Source organism: Sparus aurata, chromosome 4 (genome assembly GCF_900880675.1).
Source record: "Sparus aurata chromosome 4, fSpaAur1.1, whole genome shotgun sequence".
In the NCBI taxonomy this organism is placed as follows: domain Eukaryota; kingdom Metazoa; phylum Chordata; class Actinopteri; order Spariformes; family Sparidae; genus Sparus; species Sparus aurata.
Genome location: NC_044190.1, coordinates 38,993,935 through 39,014,535, shown reverse-complemented (window position 1 = coordinate 39,014,535; position 20,601 = coordinate 38,993,935). Strand labels below are relative to the sequence as shown.

The 20,601-nt window shown below is 41.8% G+C and overlaps 1 protein-coding gene across 5 annotated transcripts; it reads right to left on the bottom strand.

The window, feature by feature from the left end:
- Positions 1-1,503: 1,503 nt before the first annotated feature.
- cttn (cortactin) lies at positions 1,504-19,605 on the bottom strand. 5 transcript variants are annotated; one of them, XM_030413342.1, is made up of 16 exons: positions 19,417-19,604; positions 17,544-17,644; positions 17,373-17,446; positions 17,148-17,277; positions 15,254-15,364; positions 15,027-15,081; positions 13,441-13,551; positions 12,403-12,513; positions 10,912-11,022; positions 8,788-8,898; positions 6,840-6,895; positions 6,692-6,761; positions 6,355-6,602; positions 5,116-5,284; positions 4,665-4,733; positions 1,504-3,498 (listed from the first exon to the last, which is right to left on the bottom strand). In XM_030413342.1, exons 2-16 carry the CDS (start codon positions 17,625-17,627, stop codon positions 3,362-3,364), a joined length of 1,647 nt encoding a protein of 548 aa, XP_030269202.1. In that variant the 5' UTR covers positions 17,628-17,644; positions 19,417-19,604; the 3' UTR covers positions 1,504-3,361. The 5 variants fall into 5 exon arrangements, with proteins under 5 accessions (XP_030269202.1, XP_030269203.1, XP_030269206.1 ...); XM_030413343.1 differs by lacking the exon at positions 19,417-19,604 and adding an exon at positions 19,120-19,368; XM_030413346.1 differs by lacking the exon at positions 13,441-13,551 and having other exon boundaries at positions 19,417-19,605.
- Between the last annotated feature and the right edge of the window lie 996 nt (positions 19,606-20,601).

Below are 20,601 nucleotides of genomic sequence, written 5' to 3'. Positions count from 1 at the left end.
ATAACAACAATGAGTGACAGGCAGTATAATACAATAATAGTAAGAGGAGCATTATATCTGCAGATAGTGGCTACGCAAGATTTTCCAGAGAGGAATGTAGGTCGGCATCTCTTCCCAGCAGTATTCCATCACATCATCCCGTCCGTCAAACACCAGGTGCTCTGAAATACAAGTTCATCTCTGCACAGAAGTGTCCACAGTCAGCTGCAGACTGGCCGTCATTCGCTCCATCGTGTCTTCATGTTTCAGTGACCTCCAGTTCACTGTGATCATTTTCTTTGCTACTAATAAAAGAATCCTCAGTATGTTTCGCTCGTCACATTATTGTCGCTCCCAACAAAAGCAACATCAGTTCTAGAGTAACATCTGTCTCCAGAATCCTTGTATCACTCAACAATCCCAGAAATGTGTGTGGTGTCTCCAATATTTCCGCATTTTCGCCAACATGATGTCACATTGGGGTTTTTCACATATGAAGAAATGATAAAGGGAGTTTTAAAAAGTCGGATCTTCTTCTTTCCAGTCACATTCTTTCCACAGCTGACCTCTAATTCCCTTATAACAGTCTGTCCATATGTCCATCCATGTAGACTCTTCAATTATAACATTCGATTCTAATTGAGCTAATTTGATTTTGATGCAAAACTGATAGAAGTTTGTATTTAATGTCACATCTCAACCTGCAGTGTAACGACTATCTACAGCTGTTCAGTACATCATGTCATTCTTAACTGGAGTGGAGTAAAAGGATGAAGTTTATAAAGTCTCAGACAGTAGAAACACCACCTTCATGTTGTAGGAGAATTTAAATTAGCTTCATCTGTCAGGTTAGTTTAAATGTTTTAATCTTTAGTTGTGGCGCCCTCATCTGGCCAGGCGTGTTAATGTTACTGTCACACTTCAGTTTAACCAGTTAAAGTTATTTTTTATTCCAAATATTCAAAAATAGAAACTTCCAACAGCACAGAGACATTAAACGAGAATAATGTGAAAGATAAATATAGTCAAATAGTTAGTGAAGTAAGAATTGTCAAAAATAAAGATATTGACATGACATGTAAATACATGAAATGTCTTCAGATGTTTTCCTGTTTTCCCTTTAAGATAAATATAATTTTATTGATACAGCGATTTAATGAGGCTGCTTCACAGAAAAGAATCGACAGCAGATAAAAACAAAGATTACAGGAAAATGATTAAATTATGAAAGATCTTGGGATTAAAAAAAAGTAATAGTCAAATTAAAATCAGATTAATTTATCAGATTAATAAAACTGAAAACCTTTTAAAAATTAATAAAAAATGTTTTAAAAGTTGCAAATGTTGTCGATGTTAATAACTGAAGCTCAGTTTGATAAGCAGTCGAATTTCTGAGTGATGAAAGTTTGGCTCGATGTTTTTATAGATCTTTAAAGTTCATCTGTAATCCAGGAAATCACAGCTCGACAAAAACAAAGAGTTCTGTTGATGATCAGCTGGAGGAACAAAAAACAGGACGTCAGCTCATCGTTCATAGTTTATTTATTGAAACTAAAAAAAAAGAACAAGCAGGTAATGATGTGACTCAAGCCAACAGAGGTACAGATAAAAATAATGCATTTGAAAAGGTCACTTTTTTATTATAAAACCCCAAAGATGGATTTAATGAAAGCCCTCACACACACACACACGCACACACACACACACACACACACACACGCTCTCTCAAACACACACACACACACACACTGTTTAAGCTACACTACTGCGATCCACAGACGAGCTGCCGTCTGGTAGAAATAATTAATTAGTGTTTGGAGAATTCACCGCAGCGTCTTCCCTCAACAGCAGCCAGCTGTCCGTCTCCGCAGGCCGAGAATTCAAACCCATTTCTAAAGGTCACTCACTCGTTTGGTCGTGATGAGGATGTTCGCTCACGTCGACATCTTATGACACAAAAACCCTCCGAGCATTCACGGCAGAAAGACACAAATACACATCCAAAGAAAAACCACAGCGACGGGGGACAAAAATATGTTTTCAAATCTCTTATTTGTCAAAGCGTCATAAATCAGATCTCTCTGTACACGATCCTAACCATGATTCAAATAATACTATGAGCTGTAGTGCTTTTGTTTAGCTTGTGATTTGCCACAGTGGAGATAAAGTCTTTGATATTATGGCCCCGATATTCTGCGAACAATTTAAACATCAGTAAAGGAGCAAACCTGATTATTGATCATTTATCAAATCAACCTTAAGACTGATGCAAGCATTCAGGAAAAGGATTCCAACCACGATTTAAAGTCTAACGGACGTTCAGTTTCCCACCGAGAATCGAGGGGAATTTAAACTTGACGGACCAGGAAGCAAAAAGAGGTTCATCAGCTTTTTGGTCCACACTCGCTGCACTGAAAGTATTTATCTATCCATCAATATACATTATAATCCAAAGTTTAAACTCCCCTGCTGACATTAAGGTTGAGCTACGTCGCAGTGAGCACCCTGAGCCCAGCGCACAAGACTTGTTTGAGACACATGTTCAGCTCGTTGCTGTCATTACTCTGGTCTTTGGTGAGAATTAAAGAAGCAGCGATACCTGATCAACACCATGTGAGCTCCAATATTGTTTCTGTAAAAACAACAAGCTTCAAAATGTAACACAGGAGTCAGCGAGGCCTGAACAGCCGCGCTGCACTCTGCAGCTTTCACTAATACAAAGAATGTGTGCCTGTTTTAAAGGAGCTTTATGTAAGAATTCTAGTTTAAAACATGCCGAAAATTATCAACAGAATATGGAGAAATAACTTGAAGCTTTATGTCTTGTGCTGCAGAGACGGCTACAGAAGTTAGCATGCTAACCAGCTAGCTTTGGCCCATCCTGTCTCATGACGGCGTCTTTTAACCGCCTGCGTTCTGCAGCAAAGACGAGAAGTGTGTAAGTAAACACAGGCTGATGCTAACATTGGCGATGTAGCGATAGCTTAAAGGGGGCTAATAACAACATTAATCATGACGTTAATATTTGAGTTAGATGCAAGAAAGTCCAGTTAGTTTGGAGTCTGAATTTAGCAGGTGGCACATTCTTACATATAGCACCTTTAAGCCCAGACGATGAGTTCTGTTTCTTCTCTTCTACAACTCATCCTGTTCTCTGCTGCACACAGGGAAACAAACTTGGACTCTGAAGCGACGGGATGGAAGAAAGGAGCAACAGAAAGCGAGCTGGGAGACCTGAGGACGTCTCACAGTGTCGAAGCAGATGAGGTGAACAGAGAAAAGACCGAAGAGTGGAAAGAAGAAGATTCGTCTCCTCCCACTTTTTTTTTTTTTTTTTTTTTTGCACAAGGACGGGGACACAGGTCGTCTCAGCGCGGCGTCATCATTGTCGAACCTCCACGTAGTTGGCCGGGAAAAGGCCGTAGGCGCCTCTGCACACGCCTCGCCACCAACCTTCGTCGATCATCTCGATGTTGGTGATGATGTCATCGGGGTCGAAGGATATCTCGTCGTCGCCGGCTGAAACGTGAAGACAAAGAGGTGACGAAGGAGCACGAGGTATTTATAGAGCTGAAGAGATGAGCCAATAATTCCATTAGTCAGTCAACAGAACATTAATCAGTTACCTCCTCACGGTTCATATTCATGGACTTTCTTCAAAAAAAGAATCTTGTTGAAACTTTTTTTAAATGAATTTGACCCAACAGGATCCCAAAGCTGCAACATAAACAAGCATTTGAACTTTGGAGTTTTATTTCAGCCTTTTAGTGATTCTTTATAATCTGAACTTCACCCATCTCTTATTTTTCACTGGATTGGGTTGAAATTTGTCCTGAACATCAAAGAGACGCTGAGGAAACTTGGCACCAATCATTTATTTGAATACGTGTTGCTGAGTGATGACAGTCAGACACATAACAGGAGGTCATGTGCTACATGTGTTGTTAACTGTTGCTTTAAAGCTGAAAAACCCACTTTTAGGGTAATTTTGACTGAAGATCATTTAAAATGAAAACATCCAAAGATGTTTTATTCCTCCTTCATTTGTTTAACAGTTTTAAATCGTACTTTTCTTCGGCTGTGATGTTACATTTAGTAGATTTTTGTTCTGTGTTGATTTCAAGGTTTTCAATCCATCTGATTATCAAAATAGTTGGTCATTAATATAAAAGTTAGCCACTTATCGTTTGCATTTTCTTCAATCTGTTGTCTGAGAGGTTAATGAACATTAATGAAGGTGTTATTAAAACAGCAAACAAACATTTTAGATGAAGAACAGCGAACATTTAATGATATATAAGTTGATGCAGGAGTTTTCTACCTGGTAAGTTATTGTAAACAAACATTATGATTGGTTCACAGCATTGTGGCGTGTTTTTAAATTTTAACCAGATCCAGTGAGGAAGAGTTGAGGCTCTGAACACACTTCATCTAAAGAATCACTAAAATGCTGAAATGTAGCTCCGAGGGCCAAACTTCACTGAGACCCAGGAATTTAGTAGAAGTTTTGACATCCATGAACTGAACTGGGAAAGTTCTGGATTTCAGGTGAGTTTAAGGATTTTGATTAAAGTCATTCAGAAATTGGGACACTCGACCTTTTCAGACAAAACCGTTCTGTCTGTTAAAGTGGTGATTTTTGTCATTTGGTGCACGAGAGCAAGGGAGCGACTCTTCAGCCTCACCTGCTTGGTAGTCGTACAGAGCCACCGCCGTCACCCCGAGGTCCTCGCCGTAATCGTACTGCTGCCCGTCTGCAACAGAACGACCGTTAGTAAAGACTCGACAGACGGACTGTTCAGTTACTGTTGAAACAGTTTTAGAGATTTCTTGATTCACCTGAAGGATCATTTATGTTGCAGCTCATCTTCAGGTGTTATTACAGGACTGATGTCTCACTCTGTGTTAGTTTCACTAGTTGTACCAACAAACTGAGTGTAAATTTAAATTTCACCTTTGTGGACAATAAAGTTGAACTGTATTCTTGAAATCTGTTCTGTGAGCTCTGAATCTCTGATGATGTCAGCAGGTGTACAGCTGGAAAGATTAACTGATCAATCTCCTCCATCATTAACCCTGACGAGTTAATTCATCAATCAGAAACATCAACGGTCACAAATAAAAGCAGGGCTTCACCTCCTGCTGTGGTCTCTGCGGGGGTCTGGTACAGGTCCTGGTCCTGGTCCTGGTCCTGGTCCCGGTCCCGGTCCCGGTCCTCCTGCGGAGCGTACTGGGTCTGTGGCTCCATCTCGTACAGCGGCTCTCCGTTCTCCTCCGCAGCGTCGTGCGACACGTCCTCAGCATTCTGACGAGACAAACACAATCTGTTTTAGCAACATCGTCGTCTGATCATCAACACCGATGGAACAGAATAAACTTTACATGTTAATCAGTTCACAGATTCAGTTTATTACCAGCTTAGTTTAAACACCAAGTGAAGCTAAAATCACAGAGTCAGCAGCAGAACTGAGAACTGATCATGCATTAAGAGACTGAGGAGCAGGAAACATGTTGTATATTAACAACATACTGAAACAGGAGGCTAGACTTTATATTGTCCTTTATCTGATTATTAAGATGTGATCGTTATCAAGGACGGAGCTTTAATTTAATACTTTTTGATCATCTTTTATCATGTTTTTAATAACTCTAAAGTACAGGGAGGAGAAATGTAGCAAACTATAGATAAATTTATCAGATTTCATTTTTATATTATTGGAACTGGATCAATGAACAGTGATTGTCTGGTGTCACCTGCAGCGACCAGACAGGAACATAAAACATTCATCCAGTCAGATGTTCACATCAACCCAACTAATGTTTGATTATCATACTAAAGGTTTTATGTTTCATCAAACTGCAATAATCATCCAATGTTTGCACCTGTAGCTGCATCGTTTTGCTTCTATGACAATGTCTTGGAGAATAAAATTCTTTGCACCTCCACCTGAAATATATATAATATTATATACATTTTGTAGCTTTGAGCCAACAACACAGATGTATAGCAGAAGCATTCCTTCACCTTCTCTTGAGTTCAGTTCAGTCATTTAAGCATTTTCAAGCTTTTTCAGCACCTAACAGCTGTGATAATGTGCACATGTTTATACATACACACTTGAAGTACTTATTCTACGTCATCACATTAAATCAAACATTATTGTGCTACAAACAACCAAAATGATGTCTTGTGATCTTCTACAGGACGTAGACAAACCGAAAGGAAAACATACAAACTTCTGTCTGTGGACGTGGCAGCGTGTAGAACCTGGCTGAGCTGATCACCTGAACAGGTGATTTATTCGAGGAGTTTCAATAACTTTATCCAAAATTCAGCACTTTATGAACCCTGCAGTAACACCCAGCAGGACTCACCTGGAATGTCGCTGCAGCCGCTGGCTGGACCGGAGGAGTCGGGCTGGGAGTGGGACTGGGACTGGCAGCAGCAGCAGGGACGGGAGAGGGGGCCTTCTCCTCCATCTTACGGCGCGCCTCCTCCTGCTCCTGCTTCTCCTTGGCCTGTCGACGCGCTCGCTCCTCCTCGGCCCTCTTCCTGTCCTCCTCCTCCTTCTGCTTGGCGATGTTCTCGAAGCGGGCCTTGATGCTTCCTGTGCTGCTGCCGGCTGACGAGTGGAGAGTCGGAGGATAAAGAAATGAGTCCACACGTTGCTTTAAACTCTGACGGAAACACAGCTGATGTTCACAAACTCACCAGCCTCCACAGGTTTGGTTTTCTGGTAAGAGGAGGTCGGCTTCGCCACGTCATCAAAGGTCCCGGCACTCTGTCGACACCGGAGACAAAGACGTGAGAAAGCTCTCCACATCACTTCACACATTCAAACACACGAAACACTCCTTACCTTATCCATGCGATCATTCTGGACTCCAAATTTCCCTCCAAATCCTTTAGAATAATCTGGTAACAAACAGGAGGAAAGAATATTTTAAGTTTCTGTTTCACATCAATGACTCAACCACAGTCGGGATCACCAGAACCTGTTTCTCACAGCGGACCTTCAAGCTTCAGTATCAGAAGCTTCTCAGGTCTGCTGAAGTTCAGATGAAGCAGACTGTGGTTGGTTTCAGGAACTGATAGACTGAGACGAGCTGCTGGGGGCTGATGAGCTCATGCAAACCTGTAGAGAGGAGGAACAAAATAAACTGAGCGCAGACAGAGACAGCCGGAGGACGGACAGGAGAGTCTGAACATAACAGGAGGCAGACGCGTGGGGTGAAGCAGCCATCTTGGCTCAATCTCTGCTTGAAGATCAGCCACGTCTGCGAGCTCACAGCAGGAGGCCGCTGTGGTCGGACGACTTCATGCACAAAACAAATGCAGAAGCAAACAAACAGCTACAGACAGCAGGGGAGATGATCAGGGCCGAGGTGATGGACAGTCAAAGATAAATACTGCTCCATCAGTAACGTACGGGCCGGGCCGGGCCGGGCCACAGGAGGACGTCTACATGTCTGCAGATACCTTCCTGTGCAGCACACTGATTAACATCACACTGACCCAAAACAAGCTGTTTGCAGCAGGGAGCGATCAGCGCATCGTTACAAATAAATACAAAATAAGAGCGAAAAAAAGGCCGGGAACAGAAAGTTTCCACACCTGACCAGCACAGAAGAACACAGACGTACCACAGACTGAACTGAGATCCGTCAACAGGGAGGATCATCAAGACTCAAGTTTATAAAGTCAAATAAAAACTGATTTCTCTCCAATTTAAAAAGGAAAAGAGACATTTCACCCAAATAACAACAGACATTTTTATCATTTCTATTATTATATATTATGTTATATTATTCTTATATATTTTGTTTGTTCATTCTGGACTGTGTTGCTTTGTCATCATCTTTAATAACAGCAACATCTCTCTGCTGCTTCTGTGTGAACTCAAGTTTGGCTTCAACTAATAATAATTTTCATTGATTAATTAACCTGCTGATTATTTTCTCAATTAATCGATTTGTTGTTTAGCTGTTTCCTAAACGCCAAGACGAGACCAGAAACCAGAAAATATTCACATTTAAGAAGCCGAGATCTAAAAATGACTCAAACTGATTCATCGATTATCAAAAATAGCTGGTCATTAATTTAAAAGTTAACCACTTGTTGATTAATTGTTGCAGCTCTAACCTGACCTGTGTTTTATTTAATCTGTTGTCTGAGAGGTTAATGAGGTCTCCAAAGTTAACATTAATGAAGGTGTTATTATTAAAGTGTTATTAAAACCGCAAACAAACATTTTAGATGAAGAACAACGAACATTAAATGATATATAAGTTGATGTAGGAGTTTTCTACCTGGTTAGTTATTGTAAACAAACATTATGATTGGTTCACAGCCTTGAGGTGTGCTTACAAAATCGAGTATGAACTTTGATCCTCAGCTTTGAACTTTACATAATAAATCGTAGCTTGTTCTGATTGGCCGAGACATTTAAGTTTGTAAAAATCTACATTTTTCTATCTAACAGAATCCCGTCCACCTCCAGTGAGTGTGAGGCAGAAGATTCAGTGAGATGCCAGCAGAGGCAGGTGAGTCTGTGGTGATTCAGGTGAAAGAGCTCGTCTGCAGTGTTCATGTTAACTGGTTGGTGCTGCAGAGGTGGAGGGTGTGTGACAGGAGGGGGTCCTTCACTTTAAAGGAAAACAGCCATTGCTGAGGATGAGGAGGAGGAGGGAGTGAAGGACGGAGTGTCAGGCTGTGAGGAAGCATGTGGGTGAGGATTGTGGGGGGGGGGGGCTGTGATGGGAGGTGGGGGAGGTGGGGGAGGTGGTTGTGTTCTGGGGTATCTGTGCCTTTCTGGGACTCGTGCTTGGCCAGGCTCTCCTTGTGCTCATAGCCCAGGGCACACTGGTCCTGCTTCTCCACCTCTACCCCATACCGCCCTCCAAACCCACGCTTATAGTCTGCAACACAACACAACACACACACACACACACACACACACACACACACATACGCATATATGTGGACAGAAAACCACACACACACACATATAAATAGACAAACATATAGAGACAATGACACACCGAGCAGGTTCAGTGACATGAAGGAGACGCGTCGTGCTTCTCTGTTCTACTTTACATGATGTTGAATTCTTGTGGTCAGAGTCACTGCAGAGTTCTCTCAACATGATCGAGGTCAGAGGTCACAGCTCTACCGTGACCTCTGAGCTCCTCCCTCATCCTTCTTCCCAGCCTCGCTGTACCTGCTCTCTTTACCTGGCTCATTTCTTTACCGGCCTCCTCTTGTGACATTTATTAACCGGATGCTTTGCTGCGTTTGTCGTCCTGATCCCAGCGTCCCCATAATCTCTCAAACCCTGAGCCCGTGTGGACTAAACCGTTTGTGACATTTCACTTTCCATTTGTGGGTTCGTGACTTATTTTTTGCGTTTTAAAACATACAACAACTAAAAACAGAAGAACACATCAACACAAAACAAACCGGGGCAGCAGCCATCGATCACTTTGGTAATCGAGTATTCTATCGATTATTCTGGTGAGTGATGAAGTAATTTTCGTTAAATCACTTTTGTTTTAAGTGCATTAGTAACATCCAGATGATAAAGTAAGACATGTTTCTTAAATTAACAAAGAATTGATTTCCTTTTTGAGAAATTACAGTTTGTATTGCATAAATTGTAAAATCTGTCACTGCAGCAGATCAGCAGAGTGATCGTGATCATTAACATCAGAGCTCATCAATATTACTTTAATTCATTTAACAGCAAGTAGTTTGTGAAACAGAAATAATCAGCGGTGCTACACAGCGAACTGTAACGGTAACCTGGAATCTTTTCAGCTCTGATAGAAACAAAATGAGTTCCATAATATTTTTCAGCTTGTTAATTTTTGATTTGAGTGAAGAATCAATTTCAGGAGAAAATATATCCTCAAGATGTTTTGCAGTACGGAATAATGAAATTAACCAAATATTATTAGGATAATCTTCTTTTTGTTTTGAAGTTTAAGGGCTTGGTAACCCATGGCAACCCTGTGCTACACATGACAGCGCTGTGATTTATGGGTAATTCCTTCAGATAAACGACCTGCGGCTCATTTCTTCTCTCTCAAAACTGAATCAAAATGTATTTTTTCCTCGTCTCGTCACTTCTCTGAAAGCACGCTGTGTTCAGTCCTCCGTTCAGTCACTGTACAAACTGACCTTTGCTGACTGATAACGAGCTTCAGGAAGTTAGAAAGTTGCAGAGCTCACTGTTCGACCTTCAGAGAGGCTTTCAACAGCTTTAAGAATGTTTTTCACAGGATAAAAGGGTTTTTTCTTCTAGATTTCAGATGCTGGTGAGACAGAAGTGTAACTTTATTATACGACTGACCTTATTTACGCTGAATGACAGCAGCTCCAGCAGACATGCAAATCTAAATCTGAGCTGTGGTTTCACTTCCTCAATCTGAACCGTTTCTCACCAACAGTTTGAGGAAGTTGTAAACCTCTGAACGACCACATCCAAAGCCACAATCAGACCACATCAGAGCTGAAGAGCGGGGCCGAGGAGGAAGAAGGGTTTTACAGTGAACACACATTGTTTGCTAAACTCAAAGCAGACAACTTATAAATGCTGAAGTTTGGTGGAAATTCCCCCCAAATGAAGGGTTTGATGTGCTTCTTAACAGGACAAATATCCAGTTTTTATTCATCTTCAGCCATAAATTATAATACTTTTCTGACGAAATCTAATTTATTTACAATAGAGAAGACAAAGACCGTTTCATCAAGTCGAGTATAAACCAGACGCGCCTCAGCTGGAGGTGATTTGTGTTTAACTGGAGTGGATTTTCCCCTGGACACTGAAACGATCAGATCTGACATCATCAGCCTGGAGGTTTGACTTTCTGTCCCTGTAACTGTAGATTTTTTGCTTCTTCCCTAAAAACCACAGAAATCAGAACCAGTACCTTTCTGGGACTCGTGGAGCTGCAGTTTCTCCTGGTGGTCCCATCCCAGCGCCGATTTATCCTGTCTGTCCGTCTGCACGCCGAACTTTCCCCCGAAGCCTTTAACGTAGTCTGCAGACAAACAGAACACACAGAAGAATCAGACGTCAACACCCGAACATGATTCTGGGTCCTGATTTCATCCAAGGATCAATAAAATCATACAACTGTGTCCTACAAAACTGTTACAGATATTCATTTATATTATCAGCTGATAAATGGATCCAATAATACGAAGACAAGTTTCTTAATTGACCAACAAGCACAGCATCCACAGAACGTGGCGGTAAGCACCTTTAAAGTCGGTTCACGATCCGCCAACAAACAGAGAAGACAATGAAGGAGGACGACATGATTGTAATGTGTGATACATGTTCCACAAGGATTCAGAGAGAGTTACAAACCTCATTAGATCTGTGAAATATTACCTCATCCATCAGTGCTCACTACAGCTGAGCCTATATTACTCTACAATCAGCATAAACCACAAGTTAGAAATGTCTTTTTAATAAACTGTTGATTATCTTATCAGTAACGACCGAGGAAAACAGGTAATTATCATTATTGAGTCATCTGAGATAAATCCTCGCCCTGTATTCATATGCAGGACTTAACAACTGTGTTCCTTATGAACGGGTCGTGTTATCACTGGAGCATTAAAAAGTCTGGTTCTGTTATCAGAGCACGTGACCCGGTTATCACAGCCTACATCACACATGCAAACGCAGCCCGGTGCATTGTGGGAATTGCTGAGTTCACCTGCGCCTTCGACAGCGGCCCATATTTACAAGCTGCTGTTGGCCAACAGGCAGTAAAAGTCAGTCAGACAAGAAGCTAGAGGTGAGGCTGCTCTGCTGTGTTGCAACAGAGTCCAGACGAGTCCGGACACACATGAAGGTGTGACCGTCCGATAACACGTCAGCAGAGCGTTCAGGGATCAGAGCTAACCACACCTGAATATAGACTACAGCCAGGCGTCAGAACGTATCACACATTTTAACTGACACACAAGAAAATCAGCAAAACACAAAGTGAGTGACTGTTTATTTCAGTCACTACTGTTTCACTCATGAGGAGACTCTCCAGTCGAACCTCCAACAGCCGGAAACAATTTAGAAAACCTGATGGAAAGATGACTTCTCTGTCTGTCTGTGTACTGATGTGATGGAGGACACATCAGGTCTGCGTGGAGTGATCACCACTGCTAATCTGCTGCTATGTTTGTCTCTTCAATTCATCGAGTAGTTTTTTCAGTTAACCGTTCGCTACGTTACAACTCCTCTCTCAATCAGTGCACTAACTCTTCTCTGAAAAAGGTTTAAGAAAACCTCCAGCGAGCATTCAAACGTTTTTGAGATCGCTATCAAACTTTTCTCAGGAATATTAGATATCACAGCACATATATTACATAATACAGTGTGATGTGATTTGATGTGATGTGATGACACCAACCTTTCTGTGACTCGTGCCTCTCAGTTTTGCCCTGGTACTCGAAGCCCACAGCGCTCTTGTCCACCTTGTCGGTCTCGACACCAAACTTGCCGCCAAAGCCCTTGGCATAATCTGCAGACGTCCGAAGCAGAGGAGGGAGAGGAAAACACAAAGTTAAGTCAGGAAGAGATGTAACATGACCCATGAGTCTTTCACCACCAAATATTTTTCTCCCCCTGCAACGAAAACCGGAGACAGACAATGAGATTCAACTTTAATAAAGATATAATATTTCGTATATTCATTATGACTCAGTATAGTTCATCTAAAAGGCTTTAAAGTCACATGTTTCTTCTATTAAACTGCATTTTACATGAGACATAAACTAAGAGCTCATTATCATCTCTCTGAAATACTGAATAAAACTTCTGAGCATATTTCAGTCGTATATCTGCATTCTTAAGGAGAAAAAAAAGAGACTAAGTGAACTGGAAGAAAACTGATGCCTTCACAACAAAGGGCATGTTTAAAAGGAAAAAGAATACTGCTTTAAACTCTCCCACTCCCCCGGAGAACCAGCCGGGTCGGGCTGAAGCCACAAACCAGCAACTCTGAGTCAATCACCTGAAACCTGAGACGAGGAGGAAGCAGGGACATGAAAGCAGAGTGTTTCAGAGAGGAAATGGCCTCCTACATCTTGTAAGACTTCAGAGACATTAACGTCCTCTGAGGCAGACGAAGTGTGTGTGTCATATCTTACACACGATATATAAAAGTATTTTATTTGACACTGAAGCAAAGAAACATCACGCCACACACACACACACACACACACAACTGAGGGTTTAAAAAAAACAAAGCTGCGTTTGCAACCTTACACAAGCAGGCTGAGGAATGAAGGACGAGGAAGAAATGCAAAATAACATGATCTGTCAGGACCTGCACTCAGCTGTAGAGGTGTGTGTGTGTGTGTGTGTGTGTGTGTGTGTGTGTGTATCCACATTTCTCCATACCCTCCAGGTTAATGGGAATTCTGCACGTCAGGAGATCTAAACAAACCTTTCTGGGACTCGTGTTTCTCGGTTTTGCCCTGGTAATCGAAGCCCACCGCGCTCTGGTCGACACGATCTGCCTGCACGCCGTAACGCCCCCCAAACCCAGTGGAGTAGTCTACACAGCAAAGCAAGGGGGGTTGCAAGGGTCAAAGGTCAGGGTGAGGAAGCGATCACAAAGCAGCCCAATTCCAAAAAAAACCCCATAATATTTATTAGATGTCAGCTGTCATCATCATCACAAACCCCTGTTATGCTATTCTTAAATCCTGTTCACCCCAAAAACAATAATACATATTGTTCCTCGTCCATTTAGTGCCATTTATACACTGAGATTGTTTTGCTGTGAGCTGCGATCAGCTGTAGAGATCCCTGTGTCCTCTCCAGTCATGGAGCCAGACGGCACCAGAAAATTACATTTAGAAAAACTTAACAGTAGTGTCTCTTCCCAGAAATCATGACCGGGTTACTAAAGATAATCCACAGGCTGATTAAAACCTGCATCACAGACTACAGGCTCTTGGCTCATGACAGTCCAGGATGTTGTAAAAGTTAGCCAGCCTCTCGTCTACGAGTAAGTGGACCAGGTCTGTGGACTATCAGGAGCAACCCGGTCATGTTTTCTGAAAAGAGACGCAACTGTTGTTTTTTTGGTTCCATGCAGCTCAACTATACTGGAGAGAACGCAAACCAATCCCAGGCTCGTATCTCCAAAGCTCACTAAAAGGATCTGGATGAATGCATTTTTGATTTTTGGGATGAACGGTCCTTTTAAAGAGATACGCTGCGACTTAAAAAGAGAAATATCTGCAGTGTTGTTCCTTAGTGACACCACTGAGGAACCATTGGAATTGGGCAAATGTGCAGCACTCCTGTGCAACTCTGGAGGGGATGAAGCAACACAAAGGTGATGACAGAATGAGCTCATGAGATCGCAGCTTCAAAAAAACAAAAGCCAAGAAGCCAGAGTGGACTCGCCGTTCACACTGTACACAGTGCAGAGTGTAAGTGTTAAGAGTAGTTTTGTTTCAGCTGCATTCAATCACATCAGATGTATTAAGACTGTTGAATTTTAGCTTTAATCGTCCTCACTGAGAGGCAGAAGGGAAACAATTCAACACTAAATGCAATGTAATAAAAAGTAAAACATTTGACTAACATAACACTAACAAACTGCACTGTTCAGTACGGTAAGGCTGTAAAGCAAATACAAAACAGCAGCTTCACTAGCCAACAACATGAACACAGCTTCCAGCCGTGGTGCGTCTGTGCAGTGACATCCTGGCAGAGCCCAGATCAGCCAGCCTCTGATCAGACAACAGCAGCACACATGGTGCAGCTGGCCACCAGCCAGATGTTCATCAAACTGTTGGTGCTTCTAAAATGTGTCTCCTGCAGGCAATTTAGGAAGCTAATCAAAACCGAACAGGCTAATAAAAACATGAACATTCATTTCTAATGTGTCAGCTGAATGAGGAGGTCAGCTCCATGTCCTGGATTAATGTCGACGTATATTCATTCAGAGAAGTCTGACAATCATAACACAGGTGACCTCTAAAGCAAACGTGCAAGAAATCAGGTTTGTGACGTCACCTTTCTGCGAGGCGTGTTTCTCCGTCTTCCCAGCGTACTCGAACCCAACAGCTGACTGGATGAGAGAGGAAGAGTCAACACAATCACTTCTGCAACAACATTTTCTAAAACAGTCTCAGTCCAGCTGTGAGTTGCTTCTTTAACATTTAATGCATCAACAGAAAACCTGTTTGACATCAGTTATATACGTCGTTGTTACTGCAAGTTGTGGACAGGACAGGAAATACCTGGTCAACGCGGTCAGCCTGCACTCCAAACTTCCCTCCAAAGCCCTTGGAGGTATCCGTCTGGGAGCAGTGCTTGGACAACTTGCTCTGATAGTCGTGACCCACAGCAGACTGTCAGCAAACACACAGACAAAAAAAAGACAACTTCAGAACATAAAAAAGAGCAGCGAGGGAGCATCTGAGGAGGGGAAGGGTCAGGAAAAGAGCAACACAGCTGGAAACACGGCCAGCGGTTGGTGGTGGTGACACCTGACTCATCAGTGTGGTGTAAACAGTGCTCGGTCATCACATTCACGCTGCAGCGACCACACAGCCCAGAGAGAGAAAGGTGTGGATGGATGGAGCTGCTTGCCAGGAAAGATTATCGAGTGTGAAACGGTCACATCTGACTCAGCCTGTTCTCACAAACACACACATGCACACACACATGCACACACAGAGGAACATTAGAGAACCGGCTGCAAAGGCTCGACGGACTTGCAAGTGATTTAGGTTTGTGAAAATGTTGGTTTCATAGATTTTTAAAGAGAGCCCTCTTTGAAAAAATGAAAATCTACAACTGGGAGATGTTTTAGAATTACAGACCGGATCTAACAAGCTGGTTTATATTTAGAAACAGCTGCAGGAAAAGACCACGAGGACAGCAGAACTGGTTTCACACCTTAAAGAAAACAGCAGGATGAGATTTAATCTGTCCGTCCGTGTATCAGCTATAGAGAACTCACTGTACCATAGTGCACCTGTTTGCAGAATGAAGTGAACAGAGGGTACATTACATTAGAGTCAAGGGTGCGGTGATGAACTGCTGCACACGTTATTGATCCAGAGATCAGTAACAGTCAACAATGAGCGCTACAATCTAATATAACCTCGTCTGGGAGAAATATAGGTGTCATTACACGACACCGAGTGTGCAGATGATGATGGATAAGGACGTCAGAATGTGAAGAAATGCTTTATTATGAAACTCAAGCTTGTTAACAAACCAGTTTTCCTGCTTTCAGGTCTCACTTTCTAAAAACACACAAACTTGTATTATATCAACAGACAGTTTACAGAGACTGCTGTGTACAGAGACATCTGTAAAGGACCTCCGGCTGACAGGATCCTTCTTCAAATGTGGATTTAACTAAATGATTTGGGATGTTCCCGTTTCAGGGGAGCAATTATGGGCCCTTTGTTTTTATTAATAACTCGTGTTGTTGCCAGGTAGACCAAGAAATCTTCATTGAAATTCAATAACTGAATGTCTTAAGTCATTTAGCATCAACAGGCTAACAAACAAACACAGTCGCTGCTCTTCATGCTCACAACATTCAGCGTGAGGTTCAAAGGATGATATGTCAAAAACTGGATTTGCTGCTGGTATAAAATATTTATTTTGACCTGCTTGAGATAAGTTTAAAAAAAAAGTTTGTTATCTGACATGAATGTTGTCAATCACTTTAACATCAACGAAAACTGTGAAAACTTTGAAACAGAATTAGCAGTCAAACAAATCCAGGAAGCAACCTTTAATATACCCTTATTTTACACAACAAATATCCTTTTTTGGAAATAAACTGCTTTAAACTTTATTTTATCCGGCTACACAACCACTTACTCAATGACAAAAGAATTAAGGAAATACAGCCTCACAAACTGACAGATGTCACGAGGTGTTGTAATGCAACAGATCAACATCAGTGAGAGTCATCTTATCTGCTGATCGGCTGATGTCAGTCAACAATGAGAATAAAGGTTGATACTGACATTCACCAACTGATCAGTGCATCCTCAGTCATGATACACAAAGTAAAATTTTAAAGTTTATTCTGGACATTTTCAGAATAATCTCCCTGTGAGGACCATTTAGAGGCAGATACAGATCCACGTGTCTTGTGGTCTCTCTTACCTTGTCCATGCGGTCTTGCTGAACTCCAAATTTTCCTCCGTATCCGTGCGAGGCTTTGGGCATGGTCTCCAACTCCTTCTGCTTCAGGCTGGTGTGCTCCGTCGACACCGTCTCACGCAGCCGGTGGATGCTGTGCCGAGGGAGGACAGAGTCAGGTCACACGTTTTAGCGCTTTCTACGCTGAATTTAATACAAGAGGGAACATGAATTGCTTCCTCTGCTTACTCTATGTGCTCCTGGTGTCCGGAGCCCGACACCGTCTTGGCCCCCCAGCGCTGCTCCTTCTCCGATACGTCATTCTAGAAAAAACATGGCACCGAGGAGAATAAAGGATGGAGTTGAACTTTAGAAGTGCAGCGAGGAGAACTAAAAGGGAAACAGACGAGTGAAACATACCTCAAAGTCCGGGTCAGTCTCCCAGTCGTCTGCCTCGTCATTTACAGCCACATTGACCGACTGTCCTGCTGCTGCCTTCCACATGTTTAGAGCAACTCACACTGAAACACAAAGAACGTCGACTTGAGACAAACAGAATTCAAACAGGCAGAGAGATCAGTTCCTCAGGAAGAATTCAGAGGGGGAACCATTCAGTAAAATGTTTTAATGTTTTAATATTTACTGCAGTAATAATCACATGTAGAGCTGTGATGATGTAAACTGGCAAAAGACAATCCATTACAGTTTACAGTAACCAACAACTAAAAAGACATGAAGGCATGTGGGAAGAGCTGCAACTAACAATTATTTTTATTGTTGGTCAATTATTTTCCAGTGGTTCAACCTATAAAATGTCAGAAAATGGTAAAAAATATGTTCCTTAAAGCCCAAAAATGTTCAGTTCACTGTCACAGAGGAGGAAAGAAACCAGAAAATAATCAGATTAAAGAAGCTGGAATCATTTTGACGATTGAATATTAATGAAAATAGCTGGTGATTAACAGATATGTCGACTCAAATCACGGCTGTGATTCGACTTCCTCAACGAAAGACTCAACCAAGAGAAGATGAACTGCTCGAGACTTCAGTCACAAATCCTGCTCGCACACTAAAGTACACCAACCTGTGGAGCCCGACAGATCCTGGACCTGTGGGGCTGAAGCCAATATCGGGAGGTAAAAGACTTCAATATTGATACGCAGTAATCCTTCAAATGTGGTTCAACTTAAGTGTCTATAAAACATCAGTGCACCGAAACAGTAACTCCACTGGGTTTAATAATAATAATTTAAACCCACATATTTATCTGCATTTTGATCTCTAAAACAAACAAAAGAAAGTTTCCATCTTGCTGAACATCAGAGGATTTACAGGCTGATCTGTGAGGGTCCAGTGTTCTGGTCCGGTTCTGAGTCAGAGATGCTGCACAGCTACATGATGTTTACCGTCCTGCTGGTTCTGGGTGATCTCGGGTGATCTGCCATCTGACTAGAACAAAAGCCTCCTGTACTAATCTTAATTCCTGACTCAGCGCTGTGTGGTCAGTCCCCATCTGTGTTGAATCAGAGGGGGCAGGAGACGTGGCTCCATGCACCTCAGGAGGAGGACCAGGAGGCGTCCTGAGACCGGGAGGCGTCCTGAGACCAGGAGGCGTCCTGAGACCAGGAAGCAGCCTGACAAGTCCAAACTTTCAGTGTGTGTTACATGGCTGAGGTGTCTCCTACAACACAACCACACCCTTCTGCTGCTCACATCCAAACCCTCATCAGACTTTAAGTCTTTCTGAGGAGGAAAGGTTCAGTTACTCAGTGTTCATGAGTCTGATCTCCAGGGAGCAGCGAGGAGAAGTTATCCCGATGCGTTAACGTGATTTCCGTGAAGTTAGCTCGTGTGACGTCGCCCTAGCTAACGTTAATGTCGGTTAGTTCGCTTCAATCGAAGTGGGTCAGGTCAAAGAATTAAAGACGATCATATGCGAGGATGAAACGCAGTTAATTAGACGGTTAAACTGAGACAATTATCCGTCTGTTCTCACCCGCAGACAGGCTCAGGAGGCAGGATGAACACCTCGGAAATGGATCCGTGGACACGTCGGGATGTAAAGATGAACGACGAGGAGCCGCAACTGCGTTTATATCAGCTCCAGAGTCAGAATACTGTGTGTGTGTGTGTGTGTGTGTGTGCCTGGCTCTGGCATTTCCTGTTCCAGTTTTCCAGTTAGCTAGCATGCTAAAGCTAACATGCCTGCTGGACTGGTTAACTGACTCAGCGCGCGCTCGGCGGCACAGGTAGACATTTTCCCGACGTCCCGCTCCGAGGTGTTCACACTCACCGTCCGTCCACGAACACAGCTCCGACCCGCAGGCTCGACTCTGATTCTACGATCCCCCTGGTGGATGTTGAGCCCGTTCACACCTCCAGCTCTGATGGAGATCAGTTCTCTGGGCTCTGCTGGATCTCGGCTCTCTCCCTCCGCGACGCTTCTTCCGGCTCTCCCAGTATCCCGTCCTCCGCCAGCGCTGACGTCACCGGTGGGCGGGGTTTGTAAACAATAATTATTTAATTTAATCAAATTTCATTTAATGAAAAAGTCTTTAAATTATCAGATACAAATAGAAATTATTAGATCAACATAGAAATTATGGTCTAATTTTTTTATTAATAATTATGACATGAAAAAAATTGTGAGAAAAAAATCGGGATGAAATATTGATAATGACTTAATTTATGTATAATTTAATTTGGAAGGTAATATAATTATGGTATAAAAAATAGGAATTATGAAACAAAAAGTCCTAATGACATTTTAAAAAAAAATTTATTTTGAGAAAAAGTCTTAAATATGAGACAAAGTCACAAAAAGATAGATATAAAGTCATGAGTTACAAAAAAGATAAAGTCATAAATATGAGACATAAAGTCAAAGATTCAGATAAAAATTATAAATCACAAATATGAAATCATCCAATTATGAGATAAATCAAAATTATGACATTACAATAACAAAATGTATCATAATGATTATTATGTATGTCATAAATGTATTGATTTATTTTTTACATAAAGGCTATATTTTGATTTGGGCCTCCATATTTATTTGTTTCTTATAAATACTAAAAAATTATACCATTAAAAAAGAAAAAAAAAAGTCTCATCTCAAAGGGGTTTTATCCATGAATCTAAATCTATGGTCTTACCTCACAGTTATAACAGAATGTAAAAACATACAGAGACAGATCGCAAATATCAAACAAAGCTTCAATAGAATTATATTTGTATTAATCTTGGTCGGACGACTGAGGTTGTTTGTGTTTACAAGATGTAGGAATCTGTTTCTGTTGCATCTTTAAGCAGCTTGAGGTGAAAAGAAAAGGCTGTTCAAGTGTTTGATTGATTTATGTCAACACTGTTTAATATGTTGATCATTTGTTTAAGTATCTTAAAGAATAAAATCTGACTTTCAGTGTCACCAGTTGATATTTGACAGTAATCGTTGCTGCTTGTAATCTTCTAATTG